This window comes from Lissotriton vulgaris, chromosome 4_1 (genome assembly GCF_964263255.1).
Source record: "Lissotriton vulgaris chromosome 4_1, aLisVul1.2, whole genome shotgun sequence".
Lineage (NCBI taxonomy): Eukaryota > Metazoa > Chordata > Amphibia > Caudata > Salamandridae > Lissotriton > Lissotriton vulgaris.
The window spans coordinates 1,094,496,293-1,094,512,952 of NC_141691.1; the positions used below are offsets into that span (position 1 = coordinate 1,094,496,293).

The window sequence follows — 16,660 nt, forward strand, 5'->3', positions numbered from 1 at the left end:
CTCACTATCAAGGCAACAAAGTGCCAGATAGGGCAGAGTAAGGTTGTATACCTGGGCCACCTTGTAGGTGGAGGCCAAGTTCAACCACTGGAGAGTAAGATCCAAACCATAAAGGACTGGTCCCCTCCAACTACCCAGACTCAGGTCAGAGCTTTCTTGGGCCTGACTGGGTACTACAGGAAGTTTGTTAAGAACTATGGGTCCATTGTGACTCCTCTTAATGATCTGACATCTAAAAAGATGCCCAAAAAGGTTCAGTGGACAGAAATCTGTCAAAAGGCATTTGATGACCTGAAGAAGGTCATGTGCTCTGCACCTATCCTGAAGAGTCCTGACTACTCAAGAGAGTTCATTGTCCAAACAGATGCTTCTGAGTTGGGAGTGGGAGCAGTGCTTTCACAGCTTAATGTAGATGGCCAGGACCAGCCCATTGCTTTTATTAGCAGAAGGCTGACCCCCAGAGAGAAACGTTGGTCAGCTATAGAGAGGGAGGCCTTTGCTGTGGTGTGGGCCCTGAAGAAGCTGAGACCATACTTATTTGGCACTCACTTCAAGATTCAGACCGACCATAAGCCCCTCCTATGGCTTAATCAGATGTAGGGTGAAAACCCCAAACTACTCAGGTGGTCCATTTCCCTACAGGGGATGGACTTTACAGTGGAGCACCGCCCAGGGACTGACCATGGCAACGCAGATGGTCTCTCCAGGTACTTCCACTTAGAACATGAAGACACAACTGGTCAAGGGTAGTCTAATGTCCCTGGGTTTGGGGGGGTTATGTAGGAGAGTAGGGTCTGCTATCCTATGGTCACCCCAAATTTTTGCTTTTTGCTTCACTGGTTTATGACTTAATGTGGCTGTGGGCCTGCTAATCAGACCCACAGCCTGCTGTTCTCTCTCTAAATTACTGCCAATGCACTTTAGGTGCATTACGAATTGGAACTGGTTCACCTTATTAGCCCCTGTAGTAGTGTACCCTAGGTACCCAGGGCATAGGTGTTTCCAAGGCCTACCAGGGGCTGCAGCATGTATTGTGCCACCCCTGGCCTGGCCTCCATATTTGACACAACTGGCTGATCACTCAGCTGGGGTAAGTTGGTGTAATCACCTCTTACTTAGGTACAGTATGCCTGTGCCTAACCCTAAACTGGACACATATGTTCCTATCAGCCACTCCTATGGAAGGCCTCATCAATCCTGGAGGCAGAGTGCTTGGAAATATGTGAGATGGTGCTCTAGCATGAGCTGAGCCTGTCTGCAGCTGTCGGGAACCACTCCCTAAGCTGTTCCGGGATATTGCCATACCATATACTCTTAAGTGCATTATAATCCTCACGGTTAAATGCTATCTTTGGTTTGGCTTTATCAAAACATGTCGAGTAAGGTGTCATACGAATTGGAATACTATCCCCTCGACAGTTCTGTCGACGGGGATAGCATTCCACCCTTCTAGAGGGACACGACATGTGTGTAGCCTTAACCCCGGTTAAAGTTAACCCGAGCCTCAGCATCACAAAATGGATGCTGCCACCACAGACACGAGTCTGGCCTCCTGCTGCTGACCGAAACTCGGCAGATGGTGGCCTGGACAAAGGGTTTCCTGCCTTGGGAGGTGCGAACACCACCCCAGACAGGGTTTTGTATATTGGGTAGGACAGGGCTGAATAGAATCAGACATGCCCGGGGCACACAAGGTGCCCCCGTGCATAGGCCAGTCCAAACCGGTCCTGGGACTTTCCAGACCCAGGGCTGGCGAGGAGCTGGACAAAGGAAAGGGGGTGTAACCGCCCCCCTTCCTGGTTCCTCCCAGAGGAGGGACCTAGTAGGTGATCCACCCCTCAGATTGGGAATAAGAGTGGGAGCAGTGTCATTGCACAGCAGATCATCCTGAATCAACTTTACACGAAGAAGAAGACTGGACTTCGACATTCTGCCGCTCAGAAGACTGAAGAGAATCTCCCTTGTGGCCTAGGAGTGGCCACCCTGTGAAAGTAGGTACCAACCAGCGAATCGACGTCTGCTTTGCTGCCGCCGGAGCCCGAGCCCAGAGCCCAACAAGAACCAGACTCCCAGACCTCTCAGAGCCCGATCCACAGTCCCTGCAAAGAAGGGACCCGTGGAGGCACCGAGTGACGTGGGACTGGACCTCTTGGGAAACACTCGAAAAGCTGACTGCGCAGCTTCTGAGGTATCCTCGACGTTGTGCTTTGGGGACTGAGATCCCCCACCACCGAGCAGCCCTTGCACCGAAGATCAGCCCTCCAGCATCTCCACGATCTGCGTGGGGCCCTTTTGCATTGTGCCACTCGACGCGCCATCCCGGCCACTAGCCATGTGGTCAGCGGCCATCTTGGCGACGAAATCGACAATTTACACAGCAGGTCTGGTTGCTCCAGACCTACCCAAGCTCCTGTAAAAAGGAGCACTCACTCTGACCTTGCGGGTCCGAGTGTTAAGCATCTTTCGATTCCTGCGTGGCTTGCATTAGCCAAGGCCTGTTTGCTCCGATCAAGTTGCCGACACCGCCAACAGCGAGAAACCTGCATGGGACAGCTCGTGACCGACTCCTGGACGTCCTCGACCCCTGGTGTCCACGTGGCTGCAGAGAGAAGCTACCCAACAGCGCCTGTTTGCACCCGACATCGCCTGGTTCTAATCTGGTTTCACGGTAGTCACTGGCTAGTGACTTTGAACATTGTCCCCTCTGCTTTCAGGTCTTCACATCTTCAGATCCACCCTTGGATCCACCGGAACTCTTCACATCGAGCCGCCTGCAGCATCTTCAGCTCCAAGCACCATCGACCAGCGTGACGAAACCCGACACTACTTCGACCCTGTGAACCCGCTTCCTGTGGGTGAGGTAACTCAGCTCCGTTGGTGTTCCTACACTGGTACACATCTCAAGGGCCTGTGTCTTAAGTTTCAGCTCCATAGGTCACTCAGAAGGTTCCTAACTTTCTAACTTTGTACTTTTTACGCACCATAGACTTTGCATTGGAAAGTGCGTGCACTTTGAACACTGCACCCGAGTCCCGCGGGCCTTTCCCGACGTAGTCACTGCTAGTCTCGAATAGCTCCAGTGATTCTCAAGGCCCTAGGCCTGTTCCCTTTCCTATTGGTATCTCTTATACCACTTTCTTAGTATATGGTTTAGGTGGCCCCTAGGGCTCATCCATATTGTGCAACTTTTGTGTATTTTAAACTGTCTTGTGATTTAATGCTTGTGCTTCTGTGCTCATAAAGAGTCCAGGGGATTTTGTAGTTAATAAATCTAAATATATATTTTCAATATATATCTGTGTGGTGTCCCTTTCATTTGGTATTCAAGGGGGTTGTGTATGGTAATACAGCTGGCTTCACATGCCTTTCAGAGTTTAGCCTAAGACTGCTTTGTCCACGTTACCACTAGGATAACTGGTCTACAAGGTTGAATTACAACCATCATCATAAGGGTTGCTTGGCATGGTAGAAAGTGATCACTAAGAATTAGTGAGCATTATATACCAGGCCAACTTCTCACATTGGTGGCAGCGGTGGGATCTGAGCTTGCTGTTGTTTTACCATTACAATCTTTGAGATTATCATTTGAAAGATCACACAGGTACCTGCTAGGTCCATATAAAACAAGACTAGTATACTTAAGTTCTAGGATGGATCTGATGTCCAGGCCCCTCTGGCAATGGTTGTAAGACAGCAAATATCTATTGGTGGACAGAACAAAAGGTCTTTAGACAAGGCACAAAAATAATCCATCAACAGAGAGGATAGTCTCAGAATACTTCCTAGTCTTGGGACACCCCAAATATTAGCAAGGCACCCAAGAACCACTTCATCTGTCTGAGAGTAAAAAACCCTGGACCTATTACACTATTTAAAGCAGCTAAGGAAGTCTGTGTTCATTTACTAAATTCTGAGGAAAAGAGAAAAACTATACAGACACACTCCAAATCCTTACATTTGTGTATTCCTATATTATTCATCTGAAGACCCTCAAGAAAAAAGGAAATGTTCTACACTTTTACTCATAGACTTTATATTACTTGTCCAGGACTGCAGACACTTTTAAAGTGATTTTTCTTTCATAAAAACACCTACATTGTACGCTTAGGACCATGCTCTCATGTTATAGGTGCAGCAGGAAAATCTAAAGCTGCTAAGTTAACAGGGATTCTTATTACACAAAGAACTAAAAACTACAACATAGTGGGTACATACCTTTCTCCAGCAGAACATGTTGTGACAAACAAAGTCCTATAGAACAATATTTTCTTCAAAAATGTTTGCTAATGATCACATTGGAATTGTTCCTGCATTCTACTTAACACAATCCAAACTATGCAACCTCAGCTCTAATAAGGACTGTCAGCTTATTTACACAGACTAGATAACAATAATGGTGTTATCACCTGAGAATTTTAGAACAACAACTACCCACATCTAGTTCCCCTTAAAGGTCAAATAAGGAAACAGCAATCTAGACTACTCATCCTTTCATTATTTCATCAGACAGGATGGGCAGTAACATAGCATATATATTCATTTTATTAATGCTAACAATTTTAAAACAATATTACTGAATAGCCAATTAAATGTATCATGGCTATTTCCTAGACAATTTAGACAGGCTCAAAAGAGAGTGAGAAAAAGAGAGAGAAAACATAAATTTGCCTACCCTTAATTTGTAGAGGAGCGAGCCTCCTTCCCCTATTTGGACAGTAGGAAACCTGAAACAGGTATCACTTCTGTTGACACTATCTACTTCTATTTGTGGCTGCTGGGCACAAATACACTTGTAGGAGGTAAATAGCACATGTAGCTAGCTAGACAACATTAATAACCAACCACCAATTCCTTTAGAAAGTATACTAGTTGTAACATGAGGGCACATGAATTCAAACTAAATCCCATTGCCTCCTTTTCTCAGCCCTTGCACAGTAATATTCAAACTAAAAGCATTAGTGCTATATAAATGGCAGAGCTATTCCCTTAATCAGAGCTCACATATACCATTATATTTCCTTCTGTTCATATGAATGCACAAAAACTTGCTTTTGCCAAAAATAGTAAGCAAAACTTCTCTTTCTCTCCCTGCACTGTGATCTCATCTTTCAAAAAGTGTCAGAGGTCGAAGTGTCAAAGCAAACCTTGCTCTGAGCCCTGCTAGGGTGCTAAATGCAGAACTCAACCTTTAACCCTTACCAGCTATTTTGTGCAAGGCTTTCCATGCGGTTTTCCAATTCAAAGTGTGACATGGAGACTCACAGCTGAAAAGCAGCTCCGTTCATTCGTGTTTGCCAGTAATTTAGAGGTACGCTTAATAACTTCTGCTGTTTTTTTAATATTTAGTTTCATTTGTGTGCAGTGTGTGGTGTGCTTTTCTAGCAGTATAGAGGTCAGCTATTTGTGCTAAACTTAAATGTGTGCATTTACTTAAGCCTAAGAGCAGTATTAAAGCTGCTCTGAGTGGCAGAACTGCTTTTAAACAGTGAATTTTGCCCAATTTTGACTTTGGTGTTACAGGCACTTAAAAATGACTAATCTACAATCTTTTGGCACATTAGTCATCCCCAGAATGTCCTCTACATATCCCAGAGATGAGGGATCATCAGAAATGTATAAGGTACACCCTTAAAAAATGAGGTTTGTACGCCTGGGTAAAGTGACATTTCACATTTTAGTGTCCCCCATTGCGGTAAAGCACTGCTTAAATTCAACTTTGATGCTAGGAGTTCAAAGTATGATGATTAGGCAGCATAGAGGTTGAAAAACGAATGTAATGCACTTATTTTTAATACATTTTCTTTCATATAATCCAAAAAGTTTTTTTTAATAACACCAGTCATTTTGATAGTTTCACTTATGAAAAGCAAGCTTTATTCCTTTCCTATCATATTTAAACACATTCATTTATAACCCTAAGCACAGAAGCCTTACTTGAAATATGAAAATTCTGCACCACTTTTTAAAGGACAGTTATTATTTAACATCAGATCCACGGATGTGCTTATGTAAAAAGGCGTTAAGAAAGGAAAATCCCTACTTTTAATTTTTTTCTCTGTTATCCTAAAAAAACAAACTGTTTTTTGTAATTTTTAAGATTAGTCTGTAATGCAGGCTTTTATACCAGGTTTACACTGACTTAAAATCTAGTTGACTCAGCAGTTTCCTTGTGGCTTGCGGTCAGGAATAGCCATGTGCTATTGACGCAGCTGTTTCTGTGACCAGCAGGCGTCACATTCTCACACCTTTCAAGCCAGCACAATCTATCATTCTGTAATGTCGTGTTTATTTCAGCAACAACCAATTGACTCAGATGATGTGAATGCCTTTTAATATCTAATACAATGTATCTAAGGCAAATGCTGTAACATTTTGTATTTTAGTCATAGTCATTGCAAAGCACACAATTTCGTTTTTCTTCCTCTGTATGAGGCATATTTTAATCCTATTGAATGTGAATTCTAATGTTATCTGTAGCATTATGGCAATTTGCACATATCTATAGTGTCTAATTTTATCAATTTTAATGGTAGCGTGCAGCTGTTTAGCATATGTTACATAATTTATTTCTGGATTTTTATTTAATATGTAGTTAATTAAATGACATTTTGCATAACAGATTTATGACAAAAAACACATTGAGCTCCTTCCAGACATTTACAGAAGGGGTCATACAGTCAGAACACACAATATAGTGCTTAAGGCTAGCCATTCTTACACAAAAAGCGGAATCGCTACTTACTCACACAAGTACCACCAATGTCAAATCGCAAACCACATAGACATTTAAACAAATATTTAACCCACAAATCAACACTTAGGACAGAACCAAGAGACAGCCCACAGACTGTACTGAAACCAAACCATTTGTAAATATTAGTTGTAAGTCATATTTACAAGAAAAGCCCAAAAAACTGCACAAAACAGCCCAAAGACTGTTCCATGTTCAAGAAGCCAAAATACACCAAATTCGCTAGTTTTGGCTGGCACAACGCCCCAAAAAAACGCTCTGCATTTCACCACTTACAAAAGTGCGCAGATTAGGATCCTTTTTATGTACATATTTTAATTCCATGGGGTACTTAGTCACCAAGGAAGAAATACGTTTTTATACCTAAACCTATTTAGGTATCCCCTCTAGGGGAGCTGGCTGATTCCATTCAAGTTCCATAATGGTACCTCCAAAAAAGTAACACATTCTACGATGTGTGCTAGAACAGGCATGCCAAAAATATTGTAGCATATACAACATTCTTTGACAGTGAGAGTACACTATTGGATTCTCGTCTGCCACTCCTACTGCTCCCAAGAGGCTACGATTCAAGTCCTACATGACCCCCGTTACCCACTGGCAACTGCCTTTGGTGCTCAATGCATCTGAAATGTTACTTCTTATTCAAATTCCTACTAAGATCGCCCGACTACACCCATTCCATATCCCATGCTTGCCTCTTTTTCTCAGTATACTGTAATTTAATACAAACAGACCTTTTCTTTCTTCTCAAGACCTCATCTCCAGCTTTCTTCTCGTTAGCCCTTTGGTTATTTAACTCCTTACACAGCTCTTTACCCTTTGCTTTCTATGTTGATCTAAGTCCCCTCTGCCATTATCTCAGCTAGTTGTTCTGTCCCTCTTGTATATTATTAACCTGTTTTTAATTGGTGGCCTTATGGTGGCTATATTGGTGGCCTCTAAGCATGGGCGAATTTTGAGAATTCGCGATTCGCGAATTTGCGGATTTGCGAATTCGCGATTCGCAAAATTTGCGAATTTGTGTGAATTTGCGGATTTTTGTTTTTTTGCGTGTTCGCGGGGTTTTTTGCGTGTTCGCGGGGTTTTTTGCGTGTTCGCCGGGATTTTTGCGTCTCCGCGAGCCGCTTGCATAGCGAAGTTACCCATGCAGTCGTTTATGGGAGAGGGAGAGAGAGATAGATAGATAGATAGATAGATAGATAGATAGATAGATAGATAGATAGATAGAAAGAGAGAGAAAGAAAGAGAGGAAAAGAGAGAGGGAGAGAGAGAACGAGAGAAAGAAAGAGAGGCCGGATCTCTGAAGGGCCAGATTCCTGAGTTGCCCCTACAGAACATACTATATATTTACAAGAAGGGGTGGTGAGGGACAGAGTCTCTGAATTAAGCAGAAAGCTCTCACCCAGTCAAGAGATCAGGGCTAGATCCAACACCGTTTTTTAGCTCACTGCACCATCCCAGTTTCAGAACCTGGCTGTATGCAAATTAGTCTGTTCCTGTCCCAGTGCATGATGGGAACAGGGCAAACCAAACTACAAAAGCCAATTCTTACACTGGGAAGGAAACAAGCTCCCGGGGACCGGTTTCTGGCATTACAGCCGTCTTCGGCCCGGTTTGCTTGAATCCTGATGGTGCAATGAGCAAGGGTCTCACATCTGAGAATACCCTTCCACGCTTAGGGTGGACAAAAATATTTACAACAAGGGGTGGTGAGGGACAGAGTCTCTGAATTAAGCAGAAAGCTCTCACCCAGTCAAGAGATCAGGGCTAGATCCAACACCGTTTTTTAGCTCACTGCACCATCCCAGTTTCAGAACCTGGCTGTATGCAAATTAGTCTGTTCCTGTCCCAGTGCATGATGGGAACAGGGCAAACCAAACTACAAAAGCCAATTCTTACACTGGGAAGGAAACAAGCTCCCGGGGACCGGTTTCTGGCATTACAGCCGTCTTCGGCCCGGTTTGCTTGAATCCTGATGGTGCAATGAGCAAGGGTCTCACATCTGAGAATACCCTTCCACGCTTAGGGTGGACAAAAATGTTTACAACAAGGGGTGGTGAGGGACAGAGTCTCTGAATTAAGCAGAAAGCTCTCACCCAGTCAAGAGATCAGGGCTAGATCCAACACCGTTTTTTAGCTCACTGCACCATCCCAGTATCAGAACCTGGCTGTATGCAAATAAGTCTGTTCCTGTCCCAGTGCATGATGGGAACAGGGCAAACCAAACTACAAAAGCCAATTCTTACACTGGGAAGGAAACAAGCTCCCGGGGACCGGTTTCTGGCATTACAGCCGTCTTCGGCCCGGTTTGCTTGAATCCTGATGGTGCAATGAGCAAGGGTCTCACATCTGAGAATACCCTTCCACGCTTAGGGTGGACAAAAATATTTACAACAAGGGGTGGTGAGGGACAGAGTCTCTGAATCACAGTGGTCTGCTTAATTCAGACACTCTGTTCATCACCACCCCCTTTTCTGAATCGTTTTTGGCCACTATAGGTGTGGCAGGGTATACTCAGACATGAGTCCCTTTCTCACTGCTCCATCAGGTCCCCGGTAGCTTGTCTCCTTTCTGGTGAAGAATTGGCTTGGTAGTTTAGTCTGCCCTGTTCCCATGATGCACTGGGCCAGGGACAGACTGATTTGCATATAGCCAGGTTCTGAGCTGGGATGGGGCAGTGAGATAAATAACGGTGATGGATCAAGCCCTGATCTTTGGACTGGGTAAGAGTGGTCTGTTTAACTCAGACACTCTGTTCATCACCACCCCCTTTTCTAAATCGTTTTTGGCCACTATAGGTGTGGCAGGGTATACTCAGACATGAGTCCCTTTCTCACTGCTCCATCAGGATTCAAGCAAGCCGGGCCGAAGAAGGCTGAAATGCCAGAAACCGGTCCCCGGTAGCTTGTCTCCTTTCTGGTGAAGAATTGGCTTGGTAGTTTAGTCTGCCCTGTTCCCATGATGCACTGGGCCAGGGACAGACTGATTTGCATATAGCCAGGTTCTGAGCTGGGATGGGGCAGTGAGATAAATAACGGTGATGGATCAAGCCCTGATCTTTGGACTGGGTAAGAGTGGTCTGTTTAACTCAGACACTCTGTTCATCACCACCCCCTTTTCTAAATCCTACAGAACATACAGCTTTTTTTTAGCAAAATGCATATGAAAATTGTGCTGTAAAGGTCTCTTTTAGTTTAACCCCTCCTGACAACTCAAAATGGGTGTATTTGCCATCCTCTCCCTTCTTCCTGTTTTTTTTATATCTGTAAGTGCTTCCTGATGAGGTTTAATTCCTTGGACAGGTGCCTCTTTGCCTACTTGTAACTATTCTCTGACCCTGCTTCAAGGGTCAGAGCAGGTCAGAGAATAGTTGCAAGTAGGCAACGAGGCACCAGGAAGCAATTAGCAGCAGGTGTCCAAGTTGAAGTTAATTTGTTTGTAACCCTTTTGTAAAAGGTTACAAAGAAATTAGGTTCAACTTTTGCACCTGCTGCTGTAACCCTTGCTTGGCTGAAAATTCGTCCCCGCTGATTCGCGGATTTTACCGCGATTTTGCGAGATTCGCGGATCGCGAAATCACGGAAAATCCGCAAATTCGCCCACAAAACAGATTTTACGCCCACCCTTAGTGGCCTCCTACTTCACCTGCAGGGACACATGGGTATTGTTTTGTTAATGTATTTATTTAGTTGTTATCCATTGGATAGGACTGTTACCTGACTTCTTCACTGCCCTAACGATCTAGGGGCATGGTTGAACTATATAGAATTAAATAAATAAATAAACAATGCAGCCAAACAAGTGGCAAGCCTATTAAACTTTAATTATGAATTCAGATTATGTACTGGGTAGACACCAAACTAGACTGTGGCTGTAAAGTAAAGCTTAATTTTATTCTAACAAATGCATGTTTTTATGAATTAAAAGTTGTTAAGGGAAATGAAAAGACGATGTATACATTTATCAAAAGAGGGTAATACTGATGTCCTATTTTATTATCTTTCCACCTGCAATGATTTCTTTAATACCTTAAGTGTGCTTCTGGAATTAAACTAATTGTACACCTTCTCTTACAGGATAAACAATAAAATATGGATTTATGTATTAATAAACAAATATCTGTTTTCTACTATTTGTTGTAGAAGAGGAAATGCCAGTGATGTGTGTCTGGATATGCAAGCCTTGGAGCAAAGAAGAAAGAGCTTGCGGGATAAGGAGGATACAGTTACTCACCACACCCTTCAGCAGTGCCTTTATAAACCCCGACAGCAGGTGCACAATTTTATACAGCTCATTGTCAACATTACATAATATTTGTTATGTTTTTCGGAGACATATTGGGAAACGTGTGTTACTGGAGAAGTAAAAAACAAGGACAATTTATTTCAAAGCCATTATTATCAACTGTCACTTTCAGAAACCGCCAATTTATGTACCAGATTTAATAACAAACTGCGCAAAGGAAGCAAATATAGAAAAGTAGAGATTCCGAATAGAAATTACTGAAAGCTTCCTAACATTCACAAGGTTAGATACTGGAAAAAACGTAATGGAAGAGGTTTGTAAGCTTATCACAAAGCAACATACCCTTTATAAAGTAATGAAAGGATTACAACAGAGGTTGTTGCGCTACAGCATGGTCCCAGAAAATATGATCTGGGAGGGCCTTCTAGTGCTCTAGTGCTCTCTTTTCTAATTCAAGGGCAATTGCTCCATTCAATGACCGGCCAAGTCTAGAGTTAAGTTAGCACAGGCTCCCAACTCCAAGCTGACGTCAGGGAAGAACTGAACTGTATTATACTTATTTATGAAAATTTTAGTAGTTTTTTTGTATTGTTATGGAGCATTTGTGCTTTATGAAAGATTGAGGCTGTTGAAACCTAGCATTTAGGTGATAATCAAATCCCCAACATGATCAAGGAAGCCATCGCACACAAAGCCAGGTTTTAAGATGTTTCTGAACTATCGAATGAACAGATTTCCTAGGGAAGAGTGTTAAAAAATAAAGTTCATATTCTAAAAACACTGTCCCGTTTTTCAATTTACATGTAGAGGTTTTGCAGAGCAGCTTTGTGCATCAGAGAACAAGAAGGGACATATTTTAAGAATGCATTTGCCAGAAGAGCAGGACTGTTTTAATGAAACTAAATATGCACACCATCTGCACATGTATGCGTACAAGTAGAAGTAAATTACGAAAGCATACAGACTTTGGGGTTCAAATGGAGGGACAAGGGCCCTAATGGGGAATAGGAGGAGTCCAGTGGGGTTCACCAACTTTAAAGTTTTAAATTCTGATATAAATGCCCTTAGTTTGGCGGCTCAAGACCTACTGGTCAAAAATGATATGATCCACTGTAAGTCTGTTCCACCTGAGAATTCTCTAGGCCATTCCTTCCAATTTAACTCTGGTCAATTCACCTTTGTAGTAGCCTGAGAGGAAAAGGGGGTAACTTGAGGTTAAAAGGTGCATTACAAACTCAAAGACACCCTGATATATATAAATCAACATATTATAAAATGCAAACTTCTCAAAGAAAGACAAATCGTTGTACAATATTGGTCCTCACCAGGAGACACAATATAAGACGTTCTTCAGCATCAATGCAGAAAATAAGAAAAATGTTTTGATAACTAGACAAATGGTTTTGATCCTTCTCCCCATACATGGAAAAGATTTGCAACATCTACCAAACCCTACACTAAACTAAGGACAGGGAAAACCCCTAATGAATCAAGAAATCAAAAAGGTGTCAGCATCAGAACCTCTAGAATAGTTCTTTAGGTAAGGAATCCTGTGTAACATGAAGCCACGCAATCAGCCTCTCCAAGTCTGAAGGGAATCTGACTAACCCCAAGGTGGGTTCACTAATTGTGAGAAGTTGGCCTGATATATGATGTTTCCAATTCTGGAACCACCTTGTATCAGTCCAAACAATCCCTTATGGTGTCTGGTTTTAAGTCAACCTTATAGACAAGCTTTCTTAATGGTAGCATAGAGTAAGCAGCCTTAAAGGCTAAACTCAAGAGGTCGTGTTAAGCGAGCTGTTTTACCAATCACAGTCCTGTAATATCAAATGAAAGGACACCACACAAGTATATGTGTTTATTTCTAAAATAATCCCCAGTACTCTTTATGAGCAAAGGGGCACAAGCGAAAAATCAAAAGCACAGTATAACATACAAAGTTGCACAATTATGGATGAGGGCGGGTGGCCACTCAAACCATATATTAAGAAAGTGGTATAAGAGATACCAATCGAACAGTGGTTAGGCCTAGGGCCTAGGGAATCGTTGGGAGCTGTCGGGACTAGCAATGCTGAAGTCGGGAAAAGCCCGCGGGATTCGGGTGCAGCGCTTAAAGCACACGCATGCACCAATGTTAAGTCAATGGTGCGTAAAAGTTACACAAATAGAGTTTAAGGACACTTCCGCTGAACCTAGAAGGACCAAACTTTATACACAGACCCTAGAGGTGTGTACCAGTGTGGGAACACCAGCGTTGCGGAGTTACCTCACCCACAGGAAGCGGGTGCATAGGGTCGAAGTGGCATCGGGTTTCGTCACGCAGGTTGTTGGTGCTTGAAGCTGAAGATGCTGCAGGCGATGTGAAGGAGAAGTGTCCGGTGTGATCCAAGGGTGGATCAGAGTCGTAAAGTACCTGAAAGCAGAGGGGACAGAGTCTGGGTCACTCAGCAGTGACCAGGGTGGAACTAGGACGGAACCAGGCAATGTCGGGCGCAATCAGGTGGTTGTCGAGGAGCTTCTCTCCGCTGCCACGTGGGCTCTGGGGCATCTGCGACGTCCAGGAGCGGGTCACAAGCTGTCCCACGCAGCCTCTCACAGTCGGCGCTGTCGGCTTCAAGATCGGAGCAAACAACACTTGGCAAGAGCAATCCACGCAGGACTGGAAGATTGCTTCTCACTCGAACCAGGAGAGTCAGAGCGGGTGCTCCTTTTTAGAGGAGCTGGTGCAAGTCTGGAGCAACCCGAATCACAAGTCGGTTTTAGGTTTTCGCTGGCACAGGGGCCACAAGCCAGCTGGCAAGTGACCGGGCCAATGTGTCAAGCCAAAGAAAGCAGAAGGGCCCCACGCAGCACTCGTCGAGTGTAGAGGTGTGAGCTTCGGTGCAAGAGTGGCTCAAGGTTGGGGCTTCTCAAACCCCGGTGTACAGCTTCGAAAGTTACTCGTGGGCTGCACGATCAGCGTCTCGTCGTCTTTTCAAGATGGTGTGCCCCACGCTTCCGGTCGCCTCCACAGGTCTCAGCTCTGCAGGGACTGTGGATCAGGCTGTAAGAAGGCAGGCAAGTTTAATCTCGTTGATCTCTGTTGCTCGAGTTCCGGCGGGAACTGCAACAAAGCAGATGTCGAGGTGCTGGATGGTGCCTGTTTGCACAGGGTGGTCACTCCTTGACCACAAGGGAGATTCTTCAGTCTTCTACGTCGAGTAGGATGTCGAAGGGTCCAGAGTTTCGTTTCTTATGTTTCATCAGGATTATCTGAGTGCGTTGGCACTGCTCCCATTCTTATACCAATCAAGGGGGCTGGATTACCTGCTAGGTCCCCTCCTATGGGTGGGACCCAGGAAGGGGGTGGATACACCACTTTCCTTTGATCCAGGCCACGCTGGGACAGGGGCTGGTGTGCCCCAGAACCGGTTTGGCCGGATTATGCAAGGGGCAGCCTTGTGCTCCCCAGGCAGTGTCTGGTTTCTTTCAAACCTCCCTGCTACAATCCACTATCTCCTGTCTGGGGTGGTGTAACACCTCCCTGCGACAGGAAAGCCTTTGTCCAGGCCTCCTCTGCCTGAGTTTCGGTCAGCAGCAGGAGGTCAGACTTGTGTCTGTGGCAGAAGCATCCATTTTGTGGATCTGAGGCTCTTTTAAAAATCAACCGCGTTTCAGTAAAGTAACATGTCTTCTCCCTCTAGAGGGGTGCAATGCTATCCCCATCGACAGGACTGTCGATGGGATAGTATTGCAAATCGTATGACACCTTACACGACATGTTTTGATAAAGCCAAACCAAAGTTGCTATATAACCGCGAGGATTATAAGGCACTTAATATTATATGGTTTGGCATTATCCCGGAACAGCTTAGGGAGTTGTTCCCGACAGCTGCAGACAGGCTCAGCTCATGCTAGAGCTCCATCTCACATTAAACCCCGCACTCTGCCTTCAGGATTGATAAGGCCTTCCATAGGAGTGGCTCACAGGTTTATATGTGTCCAGATATAGGTTTAGATATACGTATACTATATCTAAGAAAGGGGTGATTACATCAACTTGCCCCAGCTGAGTGATCAGCCAGTTGTGTCAATTTAAGAACCAGCCAGGGGTGGCAAAAGCTATGCTGCAGCCCCTGGTAGGCCTTGGTGGCACCTATGCCCTGAGCACCTACAGTGCATGGTACAGGGGCTGACAAGGAGTCCATTTCCAATTGGGTTATGTACCTATAGTACATGTATGTGAATTTAGAGAGAGAACAGCAGGATGGGGGTCTGATTAGCAGGCCCACAGCCTCAGTAAGTCGAAAACCAGTGAAGCAAAAAGCAAAAATTTGGGGTGACCATAGGATAGCAGACCCTACTCTCCTACACTAATTAAAAGAGAATTCAAGAAATATGACCTCATGCACACCACAGTACTTTTTCCAGTTCCCAGAAAATATCTTGGCACCTTGAACACTGCTCCCACATTCCAGTCTTCCTCACCTCACTATCTCAGAAATACAATGGGCCTTCTTTATGAAGGGCTTGCGCCAGCCGTGCATCACTTTTAAAATGGGAAAAAGTGATGTACCGGCGGCGTATAATATGGCCTAATGTACTTTTTACTAACTAATAAATGCCTTTCGTCTGCACCTGCAGAGGAGAAAACATGCAGAAAAACAACGTTCATGTTACTGTTAAATGTCTCAACTGTAAGCATAAATCTGACAATCATACAAACTTAACAGTTTTCTTTACATGACCATTAAATCTACAACCTACATATGATGCAATAAATTAAATCTTTTATAAGGAAAATTAAGCTATATTATATTGTTCTCTTCTAGGCAGCCCAATAAACTGATTCTTGTATTATTAAACAGAAACGACAACTGGTCACAATTTATAAGGAAAGCACTGAACACATATATGATTCATTCTCACAGGCAAATGCACTGCATTAAATGCATTTTAGAGCACCACCTTACAATCTAAACCGATAGAAGGTTATTGTGAGAAGTTGGCCTGATATATGATGTCTCCAATTCTGGGGGAACCTTGTATCAGTCCAAACAACCCTTATGGTGTCTGGTTGTAAGTCAACCTTATAGACAAGCTATCCTAATGGTAGCATGGACTAAGCAGCCTTAAAGGCTTAACTTAAGAGGTCGTGTTAAGCAAGCTGTTTTACCAATCACAATCCTGTAATATCAAATGAAAGGACACCACACAAGTTATATATTATAAAAATATATGTATTTATTACAAGAATAATCCTCTGTACTCTTTATGAGTGCAGAGGCACAAGCGTTTAAACAAAAGCACAGTAAAACATATGAAAGTTGCACAATTATGGATGAGGGTGGGTGGCCACTCAAACCATATATTAAGAAAGTGGTATAAGAGATACCAATCGAACAGTGGTTAGGCCTAGGGCCTAGGAAATCGCTGGGAGCAGTCGGGACTAGCAATGCTGAAGTCGGGAAAAGCCCGCGGGATTCGGGTGCAGCGCTTAAAGCACACACATGCACCAAAGCAAAGTCAATGGTGCATAAAAGTTATAAAGTTACAGTTTAAGAATACTTCCACTCAAACTAGAAGGACGAAACTTAAGACACATACACTAGAGGTGTGTACCAGTGTGGGAACACTGGCGTTGCTGAGTTACCTCACCCACAGAAAGCGGGTGCACAG

General features: G+C 43.9%; 1 protein-coding gene across 4 annotated transcripts in view; it reads left to right on the top strand.

Annotated features, from left to right (window-relative positions):
• Positions 1-16,660, top strand: part of SLC9A3 (solute carrier family 9 member A3) — a 1,201,500-nt gene that overhangs the window by 909,018 nt on the left and 275,822 nt on the right. For all 4 annotated transcript variants that reach the window (XM_086965314.1, XM_086965316.1, XM_086965315.1 and 1 more), the window contains one exon: positions 10,897-11,026. In XM_086965314.1, coding sequence (XP_086821440.1) covers positions 10,897-11,026 — 130 coding nt within the window. The remainder of the gene's footprint in view (positions 1-10,896; positions 11,027-16,660) is intronic.